This window comes from Chiloscyllium plagiosum, chromosome 6 (assembly GCF_004010195.1).
Source record: "Chiloscyllium plagiosum isolate BGI_BamShark_2017 chromosome 6, ASM401019v2, whole genome shotgun sequence".
NCBI lineage: Eukaryota > Metazoa > Chordata > Chondrichthyes > Orectolobiformes > Hemiscylliidae > Chiloscyllium > Chiloscyllium plagiosum.
The window spans coordinates 73,614,651-73,630,887 of record NC_057715.1 but is presented as its reverse complement, the minus strand read 5'-3'; the positions used below and the strand labels follow the sequence as shown (position 1 = coordinate 73,630,887).

At 39.2% G+C, this 16,237-nt stretch overlaps 1 protein-coding gene across 1 annotated transcript in view; it reads left to right on the top strand.

Moving 5' to 3' along the window:
* alkbh8 (alkB homolog 8, tRNA methyltransferase) overlaps positions 1-16,237 on the top strand; it is a 72,094-nt gene that overhangs the window by 38,747 nt on the left and 17,110 nt on the right. Inside the window, exons 7-9 of the mRNA XM_043691834.1 lie at positions 483-589; positions 5,236-5,387; positions 12,943-13,211. Coding sequence (XP_043547769.1) covers positions 483-589; positions 5,236-5,387; positions 12,943-13,211 — 528 coding nt within the window. The remainder of the gene's footprint in view (positions 1-482; positions 590-5,235; positions 5,388-12,942; positions 13,212-16,237) is intronic.

Below are 16,237 nucleotides of genomic sequence, written 5' to 3'. Positions count from 1 at the left end.
ACAGACCTTGGGTCTAATTTAGTTGTAACTTCTAAATTGTTCCCAGGGTTTGGATTGCTAAGGAGAACTTGCGTTTTAGAATTATTTGCTTCTAAATAGTCATTTTTAATGTGGTTGGATTGTATTATAGATTGAAAAATAATGTTTGGCAGCCATTTCTTTTTCACAGGTAGAAGATACCTTATGGATATGTCAGCCAGAGGTTATTGTCCAAATATTAATCTGCTGTTTGTGGTCAGTTGCCATAACTAACTATTCTAATAAAAGGATTTTTTCCCTCATTTATTGTATTGGAAGTATAAATATTTAGAAATGTATATCCAGGAGTTTCCAGTTGCTATAATGTCTTCTGTTGGAAGGTATCTTGCAGATAATTATAACTTGTTTTTCTTACTTCCCTACATTGTGGCAGCAGAAGATTTTAGCTTACCATCTTTTATTTTGTGCAGAATACATAAATTTTTTTCTTTTTTAATTTGTAGACAGTGATGGATTTTAAGCATCCAAATGGCCTTAGTGTTGCAGTGATGTTGCCTCGTCGTAGTCTGCTCGTAATGACTGGTGAATCCAGATACCTTTGGAGTCATGGGTGAGTAATTGTTATGATCAGAGAGGTGAGGTGGAATAGCTTGACTGCAAGAGATTTTGTGGAAAAAAGTGCTTCCAAAATCACTGAGTGCTTAACTGTTTGCATGTTAAGACTATTTACAATTTAGACCAATGCCTTGGCTGTAGGGATGAGACAAAAATAGGAAAACAAATTATGAAGAGAATATAAACTGTCTGCAGAGATATGGATAGGTGAAGTGAATAGGTAAAAATTTATCTGAATGAATCTAATGTAGGAAAATGTGAACTTGTCCGCTTTCGCAGAAAACATAAAAAAAGTCTTAGTATTTAGATGGAGAGAGATTGCAATACTGTGAAGTGCAGAGAGATCTGGTTGTCCTTGTATACACAATGTTGGTATGCTGGTACAGTATGTAATTAGGAAGCTATGTAGATTGTTGATTATTTTAACGGGAATGGGATATAAAAATAGATGTGCTTTGCTACAGTTGTACAGAGTATTAATACGACTCTCACAATATGTAAAATTTGGTCTTCTTATTTAAGAAAGGGTATAAAATGCACTTGAGTTTGCAGTTTTCTTTAAATTGTTTGTTTCTAAATGCATTAGAGCAATTTAAAGAAGTTGAAATGTATTTGGGATAGGTAGGAATGTGGAGTTGAGGTCACCATTGTATGAATGATCTTCTCAAGTGGTGGAGCTGGCTTGAGGGGTTGAATGTCTTAATCATGCTTCTACTTCATATGTTTGTATGTAAAGGACAATCTAGACAAATTTCTTTTCGGTTTTAAAACAGAATATTACTTAATGTACTTGATCTAGTCAGAAGTGGTGATAGAATTATGGTAATGTCACTGATTAATAATTCAGAAACTCAGGCTAATGCTCAGTGGACGTGGATTCAAATCGCACTGTGTTAGCTGTTGAAATTTAAACTTCAGTTAACAAGATTGAGAATTAAAGGTAATGGTGATCGTGAAACTATCATCACTTACCATATCACCCCATCAAATTCACTAATGCCCTTTAGAAAAGGAAATCTGCCGGCCAGAGTATAAAGAAGGCAGGAAAGAACTTAAACAAGGCGTTTGGGTGAAAAGCAGTCATTTAATGTCCTTGGCAACAGAATGAAGGAAAAGCCCAAGGTGTTTATACATATATAAGGGGTAACTCGGGAAAGAGTAGATCCACCCAAGGACAAATGAGAGATTTTATGTATCAAGCCAGAAGAGGTGGGTGAGGTCCTTTTCATTGAGACTCACAAAGGAGAAGGACCGGGACGATGGTGAGTCTAGTGAAGGTTATGTTTACATGTCAAAATAAAATGGGGGTGAGATACTGGGTATATTGAAAAGCATTAAGGTAGACCGGTCCCCACGACCTAATCGGATCTGTCCCAGAATACTGAGGGAAGTAAGGGAGGAAATTGTTGGGGCCTTGTACAAAATCTTTGAATCCTCTTCAGTAGCAGGCGAGGTCCATAGCCAATGTTGTTCCTTTGTTAAGAAGAACAACACTGATAATCCAGGGAATTTAAAGCTGGTGAGCCTTACATCGGTAAGGAAATTATTGGCGATGATTCTTGGGGACATGATTTACTCACGTGGAAAATATGGACTTATTAGCAATAGCATGGCTTTATGCAAGCTGTGTTTCACAAACTGAGTTTTTGACGAAGTGACAAAGATGATTGGTGATGGCAGGGTAGTGGATGTTGTCTGCATGGATTTTAGCAAGGCCTTTGACAAGGTCCCTTGTGAAGGCCTGATACAGAAGGTGAAGTTACGTGGGATCTGCAGTGAGCTGCTAAGATGGATATAGAAGACAGAGTCGCAGTGGATTGGTGTTTTTCTGACTGGAGATCTGTGACCAGTAGTGTTCCGCACAGATCCATGCTGGACCCCTTGCTGTTTGTAATATATATAAATGATTTGGAGGAGAATGCAAATGGTCTGATTAGAAATTTGTGAATGACACACAAATTGGGGGAAGCTGTGGATAGTGAAGAGGATTGCCAGAGGATGCAGCAGGATAGAGAGAGCCTGGAGACTTGGGCAGAGAAATGGCAGTTGGAATTTAATCTGGAAAAATGCAAGGTAATGCATTTTGGAAGGTCTAATGCGGGTGGGAAGTATACATTAAATGACAGAACCTTTTAGAAGCACTAACATGTCGGGACATTGAAGTGCACAGCTCCGTAGTTCCCTGAGGACCTGTGGGCAATGCAAATAGATAGGGTGATCAAGATGGCATATGGCATGCTTGCCCTCATTAGGTGAGGCATACATATAAAACTTGGTAAGTAATGTTGTGTAGAACCTTAGTTAGGCCACCTCTGGAATATTGCTTACAGTTCTGGCAACCAGAACTGTAACAGAAGGATATGGGGGCTTTGGAGAGCATACAGAAATGGTTTATCAGGGTGTTATCTGGTTTTGAGGCTATTAGCTGTGAGGAGAGCTTGGACAAACATGATTTGTTTTCACTTGAACATCGGAAGCAGAGGGGCAATCTGATAATTTTATAAACTTCTGTGAGGGGCATGGATAGTCACAGTATTTTTCCCAGTGTAGAAATGTCAATTACTGAGACATTGCTTTAAGGTAAAAGGGTGTAAATTGAAAGGAGGTGTGAGAGGCAAGTGCTCACACCGGGTGCTAAGTGGCTAGATTGAACTGCCAAAGGTGGTGATGGAAACAGATAGAACAGCCACGTTGAAGAAGCCACTTGACAGCTATCACAGATACATGAATAGGCAGGGAAACAGATGGTATGGGCTGCATAGAAGCAAAAGGTTTTTAGTTTAGAAAAATGGCATGTGTCAGCGCGGTCTTGGTGGTCCAGAGGGCCTGTTTCTGTACTATACTGTTTTTTGTTCTTACCTGGCCTGGCCCACTTGTGACTCCAGTTCCACAATAATGTTGTTGACTTTTAACTGCCCGAGGAAGCAGCGTTGTAAACCACTCAGATGAAGAGCAGTTGGTGATGCCAGCATCATTAAATCGATAAATTGAAAAAAGACATTCCAGCTTTCAAAAAAACACAGATTATGAACATTGGAGATAATATTAAGCTAATTTGAAGTCCTGTAATGAAGGCAAAAAACTGCAGATTCTGCAAATCAAACAAAAACTGAACGCTGGACAAAATTAGATCTGGCAGCATCTGTGAAGAGAAAATCATTCAATGTTTAGAGTTTGGTATTGTGGGAACGTTTTCAGAACTCAGTGCTGAGTGAATGTTTCCCCTTCTGAAGAAGAGTCATACCAGACTTGAAACATTAACCGATTCCCTCTCCACGGATGCTGCTAGACCTGCTGAGTTTCTCAGCATTTTCTTGTTCTGTAATTTTGTGTAGACCTCATTAATGTCTCATTTGCTTGTGCTTGTCTGCAGAAGAAACAGGTGCTTAAACACAGTTTGTGTACTCGTATGCTATGCAACTGGCCATTAGCCGTGTCTCGTGAATTATAGGTGCTTGGCTTGCATGATTACAGGCTCCATGGGGAAGATCCATTTATACTGAAGTCCCATTGTTGAAGTAATTACATTTAATAGTTTGTCTCAACCCAATTGGGTATTCAAGTGATTGTCTAGGTCCTGTGCTGATGTGGCCATCATATTCTTTCAAGACAGTTACTCCTGGTCTGGCTTTGCTGACAGGTTGTCTCCATTTCAGTAGCTTTGAAATGTAGAAAATAACAGTAATGTAAATATTCAGCTGTCTTTGATTGTGATTTCAAAGAATTTGGCTTAGTCTTTTGGAAATTTAGTGGTTTTCAGCCATTAAATTCATAGTCATTTTTATTATAAAGTATTTTTAAAGAAGGTAATGTACAGCTTGGATAAATGGCAATGCTTTATGGATTGATATTTTCATTCATTGCATATACGTTGATGAGTTTACGGCACCTGCCAATAGTGTGTGGATTTATGAAAGCAGAAAATTTAAAGGATGGGTATCTTAAATGTATTTGCAAAGTCATCCCATTGTTTGTTCCATGTAATTTCATGAACAAATCTGGCATCCAAACCTTTTTTAATATTTGAATATTTATTTCAGGAGTCAAGCCGTAAGCTACTTGAAACTATTTTCCTAAGAATCTAATATTTGCATTGTAGCGATATATTTACAAAATCGTCACATTTTATAAGTTTTTACCTGATGTAAGTAATAGGCAAACATGTTTGCTGCTGACCTCAAAGAAAGATGTCCAAAAAATTCTTGCATCCTCTGTGGCATATATAACACTTTTTCCAAACGATAGATTAGAACTTAAGGTGGCCAGCAGTCATGAAGTCAGCGTAAAAGCAACCAATCTGTGCAGCAGGAAACAGTAAGTTAAAGTCATTGATTATCATCACTTAATGCAATTACAGATTGAAAACAGATCAATGTTAAAGCTCAAGTATCATTAGGAAACTTTACAAGAAAATGTGGACTTTTTTTTATCAGAGTAAGGAAGTTTGACAGCCCATAATATAGATTAACCTTTCAGGGCAAGATGAAGTTGTTTAAAGGTAATTAGAAACATATTATGTTGTTGATACTGTTATTTTTCAATCAACTTTTTCACAAGTTTTACAATGAATGTTTTAAAAGGATTTGCTGTTATCACCACAGTAAATATCTGGGCTAATTGTTATCCCTTTGTACTCAACAGAATTACCCCTAGAAAGTTTGATGTGGTGACAGCATCAGAGATGCAAAAAACTGGTACCATCACTGATGACATCAGTAACCTGACTTTAAACAAAAGGGGAGCGAGGACGAGTTTTACCTTTCGGAGAGTCAGAACAAGATTGTGTGATTGTGGTAAGTGTTTTATTTTTCTGAGCTGTTTGTTTGCTGTGCACAACATCCTCACCAAGGAGTTATTTGGGTGATTTGCTCAGAGTGTCCTTAGTTAACTAACTGTTCAACCTGTTTATTGTGTTACAAAGTGGTTGTAACCAAACACCTAGAAAATCTTGCCTCGCCATCTGTTAAAATGTGAGTGATGGAGAACTCCCAAATTCCACTATTTTTAAAAAAAAATCAGTATGTTTTTCTAACTCTTAATAGTGAACATTTTAAGCAAATAAAACTCTTCACAAATCCAAGCCCCCCCCTTTTCTCTTAACTATTTACTATCTGACCACAATTCTTTAAAAATATCTGGTTCCAATAAGACATTTATTAAAATTATACTAACTTAATCTCAAAACTACACCGTCTTTGTCTTCTCCACTGTCTTCAGCTTTCCTGCTGATCTCCCTGGGTTGTCTTCTTTCTTTTCACTGCGAGTAAGTTTTACATGGAAAGGTACTTTTGATAGAAAGGATTTTTTCTGATTTCTTTAAAAGCACGATGTTGGCTGGGCAGTTGTTCTCTGACAAATTTTCAAAATATTGGCATTCTTATAACCCCAACGTCGATTGTCTCATTGGTCCGGTGTTGGCAAAACAATAAATTCAAGCATGGTTGAGTTTTAGTATCCTGGGGTATAACTTAAACTGGTTAAATTCAAATTGTTGTCAAAACAACAACCACAACTCAGGTATCCATTTCAAGCCAAATGTTACATATTTCCAATTTTCCAGTATACTCTGGGATTGTCATCTAGTCATATATGTCAGTGTTTGTACTCTCTCAGTTCAGAAAAGCAATCTTTCTCTTAAAGGTACAGTACACATCTTCAACTTCATAATAATTGCAATCTATAAGAAAGCAATAGATTGCACCTTTTTTTAGTATCTAATTCCCTTCCGCCTTTTTATTAATTATTCTATAACCCCTGATGTCATGTGATGCTGCCAGTTGATTAGATCTTGATATCATTTCAAGTGTTGTACACAGAACTGCATTAAATTGGGAGTGCAGTGTAAGTTAGTAGACATGTGGAACAGATTTCTGGAAAAATGAATGGATTTAATATAAGTTAACACTATTCAGAATGTGTGGGATTAATATCTATTGAGTTTAACGATATAGGACATTTTAAACATTGTTTAAAATGTTTGAAGGTGAGTGAACATGTCTCGTCTTAAACTGATGATGGTGATGGGGCAGGCAAATAGTCTAATAGAAAAACATGGAAAATGATTATATGGGGCAGTCTGGATAAAGTGAAAGTTCTTGCTCTGAACTTAATATTTTAATACATTCTTCATTTGTGACATTTAAAGGTGCAAGAGTAGATCAGCTACTTAGGTGTAATGTGCCATATATTAATATGATGACTAATCTGATTGTAAGCTCTAATCTGTATTCCCACCTATCTTAACCTTTCACCCCTTATGTCTACAAAATATTTAAGGACTTGACTTCAACCACCTTTTCAGGAAGAGATCCCCAAAAAGATTTACTACCCTCAGAGGAAACAAATGAACAAGGAACAAGAGTAGGTCTTTTGGCCCATCAAGTCTGGTCCACTATTCAATAAGATCATGATTTTAACCTCAAGTCTAACATTCCTGTGTGCCTCCAGTCATCTTTCATCCCTTTGGTACCTCACTTCAGATCTATATTAAGTGGGCAACCCCTGAGTTTTAAATAGTCGTCTGTAGCTGTAGATTCTCCCATGAAAGGAAACCTCTTTCCACATCTACTCTATCAAGACCTCTTAGGATCTTAAATGTTTCATTCAAGTTGCCTTTTACTCTTTAAAAACTCTATTTGATTTAATTCTAGTCTGACCAGCCTTTCCTCATAGAACAATTCACTTATTCCAGGTATTAGTCTGGTAAGCCATCCAATGCATTTACAACTTTTCTTGGAGTGAGTAATGCTCTGCACAGTACTCCAAATGTGATCTCACCAGTATGTTACGTAACTGAAGCATAACGTGCCTATTTTTTATTCAATTTCCTTCACAGTAAATGGTAACATTCCATGAACTTTCCATATTACTAAATAAAAACTGAAAGAACTGCAGATCCTGTAAATCAGAGACAAAAATTGAAACTGCTAGAGGAAGGGTCACTCGACCTGAAATGGTTAATCCTGATTTCTCACCACAGATGCTGCTGGACCCGTTGAGCTTTTCCCACAATTTCTATTTTTGTTTACTAGCTGTACCTGGATAATAGTCTTTTTTGAATTGTGCACAAGGACATTAAGATCCATCTGCGTCTCACCATTTAAATAATCTGCATTTTTATTCTTCCTCCCAAAATGGATAATTTCACGTTTTCCCAGATTTTCTCCATTTGCCTACTACTTAAAGATGCTGCAGAGAGATAGATAGGTTATGCTGTCTTCCCAACATTTTTTTCTTTACTTATACTTGGGTCATCAGCAAATTTGGCACCAAGCATCTACAGTATTTCCTGTTAGGTAGCTAATCTTCTTTCTATGCCAATTTGCTTTCCTAATACCGGAAGCTTCTATTTTCTGTTGTAATCTTTGATGTGGCACTTTATCAAATGCCTTCTGGAAATATTTAAGTTCCCTTTATCTACAGCAGATGTTACCTCCATGTAAAACTTAGTAAATTGGTCAAATGTGATTAACCTTTCATAAAACCATGTTTACTTTGCCTGATTACCTTTGAATTTATCTAAGTGCCCTGCTACAATTTATTTAATAATAGTTTCTAATATTTTCCCTATGGTAAATACTAACCTACTGGCTTGTCTTTTCCTGCTCTCTGTAATATTTCCCTTTTGAAGAAAGGAGTTACATTTTCTATATTGCAATCGAATGGGATCTGCCCTGAATCAAGGAAATTTGGATAATTAAAGTCAATGCATCAACTATTTCACTAGCCAGATTTTTTAAGATTCAGAATGAAGTCCATCAGGTTCTGGGCGCCTGTCAGTTGACAACTCCAACAATTAACACAGTCACCAGACAAGTACTGAGTAATTTTCCTGAGTTACTATCTTTGTTCATTTGCTTATTTATCACTCCTGGAATGCTACTTGAGTCCTGTGTCATGGAGATAGATGCAAAGTAACTGTTCAATTCATCTACCATTTACTTTCTTTCCAGTGCAAATTCTCCAGAGCCACATGTGGTATGACTGAAGCTCATTTTATTATCGCTTTTTAAAGTGTACATACAAGTCCCTTCTATCAGTTTTTATATTTCTGGCCAGTTTTTGTAATTTTACTATCCTCTCTTTTTTTGTACATAATATGAAGAATCATCAATTTTCTGACTTGTTCTGCACAATTATAAGTCTGATTCCATCTTTAACTTTTCTAGTTAGCCATGAGTGGCGGGATCTTCCCTTGAAATTTTCGTTATGTGGTGTAACATATGCATCTGTGTATTCTAAAACATCCTTTTAACTTGTTTGCCACTGCATCTCAAGTGGTATATTCTTTAAACTAATTTGCCAATGCACTTTAGCCAATTTTGCTTTTGTGTCCTCGTTATAAGAATATAAGAAATAAGAGCTGAATGGAAGCTATTTAGCCACTCAAGCCTGCCCTGTCATTTAATAAATCATGGCTGACCTGCACCAGGCCTGAACTCCTATTTTACGCCAGCACACAGAGCCATCAAATCAATAGTTGAAAAATCTATCTACTTCCTCTTTAAAACCTTGCAGTGACTTAGCCTTCTCAAGTTGAGGTGAGAATGACATCAGGTTGCATTTTACTGAGTATAAACTCTTCACTGTTTGGAGTCGTATCTTGCATATAGGAAGATTGTTGTGATTTTTGGAGATTGGTCATCTCACCTCCAGGACCTCTCTACAGAAGTACCTCAGGGTAGTGTTCTTGGCCCAACCACCTTCAGCTGCTTCATCAGTGACCTTTCCTCTACATAAAGTCAGAAATGGGGAAGTTTGACAATGATTGCACAGTATGGAGCACCATTCGTGACTCAAATACTGAAGCAGTCAATGTCCAAATGCACCAAGATCTGGACGATATCCAGGCTTGGGCTGACAAATGGTAAATTGTATCACACAATTTGCCAGGCAATGACCCTCTTCAATAGCAGACAATGTAACCACCATTCCCTGGACATTCAATGGTGTTACCATCACTGAATTCCCCACTATCTGTATCCTAGCGGTTTCCATTGACCAGAAACACAACTGAACTTCTTATAAAAAAAAATAGAATGAATGCATGAACAGGTCAGAGGCTATGAAAGCTGCAGTGAGTAACTTAAGTCCTGTCCGCCTTCCACAAGGTACAGTCAGGAGTGTGATGGAATATTCTCCCCTTGCTTGGATGAGTCCAGCTCCAACAACAGGCAAGAGGTTGACACCATCCAGGACAAAGCAACTCAACTGATTGGCACCACATCCTCAAACCTCCCTGACCCCCACCACTGAATTTCAGTACTAGCAGTGTGGACCACCTATAAGATACATTGTAGAAATTCACCAACGATCCTTAAACAGCACCTTCCAAACCCACTAGGAGAAAGTGAGGACTGCAGATACTGGAGATCAAAGTCCAAAAATGTGGCGTTGGAAAAGCACAGCCAGCATCCGAGGAGCAGGAAAGTCAATATTTCAAGCATAAGCCCTTCACCAGGTATGTGGGGATGCCAAGGAGGCTGAGAGATAAATGGGAGGTGGGTAGGGCTGGAGGGAAGGTAGTTAGGAATGCGATTGGAGATGAAGGTGGATGGTGATTGTGATAGATTGGAGTTGAAGGTGGAGCGGACAGGTGGGAAGGAAGGAGGACAGGTAGAGTTGCTGAGTTGGAGAGTTGGATCTGGGATAAGGTAGGGAGAGGGGAGATGAGGAAACAGATGAAATAACATTGATTCCATGTGGTTGGAGGGTTCCAAGGCGGAGGATTAGGTGTTCTTCCTCCAGTCATTGGGTGGTTAGGATTTGGCATGGAAGGTGGCCCAGGACTTGCATGTCCTTGGCAGAGAGGGTGTTGAAGTTGTCGGCCACAGGGTAGTGGAGTTGTTTGGTGCGTGTGACCCGGAGATGTCCTCTGATATGTTCCGCAAGCTGGCGTCCTGTCTCCCAATGTAGAGGAGACAACATTGAGAGCAACAGACACAGTAGATGACGTGTTTGGAGGTGCAGGAAAATCTCTGCCAGATGTCAAAGGATCCTTTGGGGCCTTGGATGAAGGTGAGGAGGAAGACGTGGGCGCAGGTGTTACACCTCTTGCAGTGGAACGGGAAGTTGCCAGGAGTGGAGGGTGGATTGGTGCGGAGCATGAGCCGAATGAGGGAGTTGCAGAGGGAATTGTCTTTGTGGAATGCTGAAAGTGGTCGGGAGGGAAATCTATCTCTGGTAGTGTGGCCTGACTGCAGGTGGCGGAAGTGGAGGGGATGATGTGTTGTATCAGGAGGTTGTTGGGTTGGAAGGTGAGGACTGGGGAGTTCTGTCCTTGTTGCGGTTGGAGGGGTAGGGTTGAAGGGCAGAGGCATGGGAAATTGAAGGGATGTCCTAGAGGGCATTGTTGACTACATGGGAGCGGAAATTATGGTCCTTGAAGTAGGCGGCCATCTGGGATGTTGTGGAGTGGAATTGATCCTCTTTACGGGGGTTGGGGGTCAGGTGTTGGGAAGTGCTGTAGTCCAGGTAGCTGTGGGACTTCCATTTCTACACCGCCAGGGATATATTTCCCTCCCCACCCTTTCAGCATTCCTCAGAGACAGTTCCCTCCACGACTCTCTCGTTAGGTCCACGCCCACCACCAGCCCATCCTCCACTCCTAGCACCTTACCTTGCCGCTGCAAGAGGTGTAAAACCTGCGCCCACACCTCCCTGCTCATCTCCATCCGAGGGTCCAAACGATCCTTCCACGTCTGGCAGAATTTTCCTACACCTCCAAACACCTCATCTGCTGTGTCCATTGCTCTCGATGTGGTCTCCTCTACATTGGGGAGACAGGACATCAACTTGCAGAACCTTTCAGAGAACATCTCCGGAACACTGATCAAACAACACCATGTGGTTGAACGCTTCAGCTCCCTTACCACCAAGGACCTGCAAGTCCTGGGCTGTTTTCCCCCCCTCCCCCCGATCTTCATCTACCTATCACATTCCCAGCTACCTCGCTCCTGGCCCAGCTCCACCCCCTCCCATTTATCTCTCAGCCCCCTTGCTCCTCTTCCCCCATCTCCTTTCCCACATTGCTGATGAAGAGCTTATGCTTTAAACGTTGACTGTTATGCTCCTCGGATGCTGCCTGACTGGCTGTGCTTTTCCATCGCCATGCTTTTTGACCTCCATCTTCCAAACCCACGACAATTTCCATCAAGAAGGACAAGCGCAGCAGATACATGACACACCATCACCCCAATTCCTGTCATCATCCTGAGTTGGAAGTACATCACCGTTCCTTCACTGTTGCTGGGTCAAAATTCTGGAATATCCTCACTAAAGGCATTGTTAAGTCTACTTACAGCACATGGATTACAACAATTCAAGAAAGCAGCTCTCCACCACTACTTCAAGGGCAACTGGGGGCAAGGAATAAATGCTGGCCAGCCAGCAATGCTCATATTGCAAAGAAATAAAATAAACAACTCTTTAGAGAATTTCAGACATTCCCTACTCTCTCAGAAGAAATTCCTTTGCATCTCAGTTTTAAATGATAGTTACTGAATAAGGAGGAGAAAGTGAGGTCTGCAGATGCTGGAGATCAAAGTTGAAACTTTATTGCTGGAACAGCACAGCAGGTCAGGCAGCATCCAGGGAACAGGAGATTTGACGTTTCGGGCACAGGCCCTTCTTCTGAATAAGGAGACAATGTTTCATACTTTAGGATTCCTTCACATGTGGAAATGTCTTCTCAACATCTACACTGTAATGGTCCCCCAGAATTTTGTATGCTTGCATAAGATAATTCTGTTAAACTCTAATGCTCTAGTTTCTTTCATGCAATCATCATTGCCCTTCTATGATCATCTTTCATTCCTCCAAAGATATGCTTAGCTTTTTATGGTGCAGAGGGAAGATCTGCATTACTGCTACATTTTCTTTGTCATGGCTCTGCTTACTCTGCTGTAGTGTACCAATTATAGAATTTGTCAAATAGTTGTATACTTCTAGACTGAAGAATATTTTTACTGTTTTAAATCTTGTAAAGGTGAGCGTTGTTGAAAAATTGACATGTTTTCCTATGATACGCAAGCTGTGTCACTGTTCATTGTCAGTTCAGATTTGTTTATGCTAACATCTAATCTAAACTGACAGTGAAATCTCATTCAGAACAGATTATATGTGAAAAAGATCGCACAAGTCTCGATGAATTAGGATAGGAAATGGACATCATGAAATAGTCAATTCAAAGGAAAATTCCTTTTAATCATTAGTTGTTAACAATACAAATTTTGCTTTGAAACAACTTTGTTTTTCTTTACTGAAAGGTACAAATGTTTTTCTTTTAGTTCTGATTTCAGATCTTAAATATGTTTATTTAAAACAAGGCTGTTATACTGTTGTCTGCAGCTTACCCAGAAGTCTGTGACAGTCAGAGTACTCGGGAGTGCAAGGATACACCCGCATTGGTCCCAAGTAGTGATGGGGATGCCTCAAAGTTGGAGCACAAATATGTACATAATGTTTATGATGAGATTGCTGGTCACTTCAGCAGTACCAGGCACACCCCATGGCCGAAAGTGACTGAATTCCTGAAAGCACTACCAGCTGGAGCTTTTGTGGCTGATGTTGGTTGTGGAAATGGCAAATATCTAGGTGTGAACAAGAACCTTTTCGTGGTAAATATGTTTTTTAAATCTTCAAATACAATGTGGATGCATTTCACTTTTGAACTTTTAAATTAATGTTGCAGAAACTGTATTGATTACTTAACTGAAACAGTGTTGATTATTTACAGGAAAAGTTAAGCATTTGGAATTTTGTTTACAAGGGCTGTTCTTCTTGGTGATTGGGCATTTCTGACACAGTATATCATTATAAACTCTTCTAACAACCAATATTTCCAAATCATTCCTTGGACTCAAACTCCGAAATTTTCTGATGAAAGATATGTTGATGCTGACACACTCCATTTCCCTAGATTGTTTGAAAAAGAAACCAAAATAATCATGATATTCCTTTTGAAATGGTTATTCAGTTTTCCTCAATAGCTACATTATGAAGTATGTCATAGGCTATAGCCATGAATTTAAAGACCTTCCAATAGGAATGGTTTGGCTGCATTCCTGGTACTGGAAATCTCCTGGTTTCATTCTGTGTTGATCTTCATTTACCATTCTGTCTTCGGCATCCATCTCTGTTACCATCCAATCCATTCTCTAGTGTGTCCTTCTGTCTGGTCTTCCATTTATCTTATGACCACAACATAACTGCATAAAGTAATTTTTGACTTGCATTTATTATTATTAAAATGCGCCACTATCTTGAATATGACCCTTCTATTGATATGGTGAAATGAGATGATATTGGCTCATGTATTTTAAACACAAAAAAACTCAGGTTATGGTAAGGATAGGGTTGGTAGTTTAAGACTAAACAAGTTGTAGGTTATTTTGTCTGTGTGTCAATTACATTATCTGCTACCATAAGATGTGCCACAGAGCTGAGGGTTTTTAATGTGTACGTGCATCAAAGTCAATAATAATCTGAGCTATGTTTATCGAACTTTCAAATGTACTTGTTATTTATTTTAAGACACAATCGATTATGAAATAATGAGAGTCATTGACTCATTTTCTATCCTGCCTCTCCCATTTTTATTACATTCATTTTTGAAATTAAAGAATTCATTTCTTGGACTGTTTCAAATAACTACCTAATTTAGAGTAGAGAGAAATTTAATTAAAAAAAAAGTTTGATAATTGAGCCTCCAGCTCAGCTTAGGAGCCACATAGTGAATTCCTGAGAAGAACCATTTTTAATGCACTTATCTTGGAAATTACTGAGATCCGTTTACCCATGTGTTTGCTATATGTATGTTTGTTGTATCTAGTATTTGACAGAGGAAGTTAAGGAGTATATAAATCATCAGGTTAGTAGGAAATCTGAGAATTGAGTGTTTTTTAGTATGCAACAAAGGAAGACCAAAAAACCTGAAAAAGTAAGAATACAATATAAATGCAGAGGAACAGATGTGTGGAATATTTCTTAAATGATAAGAAGTTGGAAAGTGTAACGGAACGAAGACACATAAAGACCTAAAAATGGGCTGCAAAGCTTCGGGTATTTGAAAAGGAAACATTTGGATGAATGCCATGACAGGCTAAATCAGGAGAATCTTTGGGGATTAGAGAAATGGCTAAATGGTTAATTTGCATCTGTTTTTACTAAGCGAGATGCAAGGAATCTCCCAGAAAGACATCCAAAAGTTAGGGATAATTAAGAATTGAAGGAAATTAATGATCATTAGAAAGTTGCACTACTGAAATTAATAGAGCTGAAAATTGGTAAGTCCCTGGAACCTGAAAGTCTACATCCCAGTCTTGGAGGAAGCTATAGAAATAGTCAATACATTGAATGATTCTTGCATATTGGAAGCTAGCAAATGTCATCTGGTTATTTAAGAAGGGAGCCAGAGATAAAGTGGGGAATTATAGACCTGTCAGCCTTATGTTAGTCATATGGCATAGGTTCGAACCTATTATAATGGATGTGATGAATGGAAGCTTGGATAATAATAATCTGATAAGACGTAGCACAGATTTGTGAATGGGAAATTGAGTTTGATAAAGTTGAGAAGTCTTTAGAGCATGTAATGAATGAAATTTTTAAAGGGTAATCTCGGATTTTCAGAAGGGTTTTGACCAGGTGCCCTCTGTGATGATGGTTAATAAAAGTAAAACAGATGTGATAGGAGGTAATGATGGGATTAAGGATAAGATAAAAGGCAAGAAAACAAATCAGGAATAAAGGGGTCGTTCTCAGGTTAGGAGGCTGTGAATAGTGGGATACCACAGGTTCAATATTTAGGCCCCACCTGTTCACAGTATATCTCAGCGATTTGGTTGTGAGCACGAAATGTAACATTTTCAATTTCGGATGATACAAAGCTAAGTGGAAATGCTGTGAGGAAGCTTTCTAGCAGCTTCAGGAATGTTTTAAACAGGCTTAGAGAGTGAGCAAGAGCACAGTGGATGGAATATAGTGTGGAAAATGAGAGGTTATTCACTTTGGTAGGTGGAACATATGTTTAGGGTGTAAGTTTGCTCGCTGAGCTGTAGGTTTGATATCCAGACGTTTCATTACCTGGCTAGGTAACATCATCAGTGGCGATCTCCAAGTGAAGCAAAGCTATTGTCTCCTTTCTATTTATATCTTTCGCCTGGATGGGGTTCCTGGGGTTTGTAGTGATGTCATTTCCTGTTCGTTTTTCTGAGGGGTTTGTGGATGGTATCTAGATCTATGTGTTTGCTTATGGCATTGTGGTTGGAGTGCCAGGCCTCTAGGAATTCTCTGGCATGTCTTTGCTTAGCCTGTCCCAGGATAAATGTGTTGTCCCAGTCGAAATGGTGTTTTTTTTCCCTCTGTGTGTAGGGCTATGAGGGAGATGGGGTCGTGTCTTCCTGTGGCTAGCTGGTGTTCATGTATCCTGGTGGCTAACTTTCTTCCTGTTTGGCCTACGTAGTGTTTGTGGCAGTCCTTGCATGGAATTTTTTTTATAGATGACGTTGGTTTTGTCCAAGGGTTGTACTGGGTCTTTTAAGTTTGTTAGTTTTTATTTGAAAGTGTTAGTAGGTTTGTGTGCTACTAGTATTCCAAGGGGTCTTAGTAGTCTGGCTGTCATTTCTGAAACTTCTTTGATGTA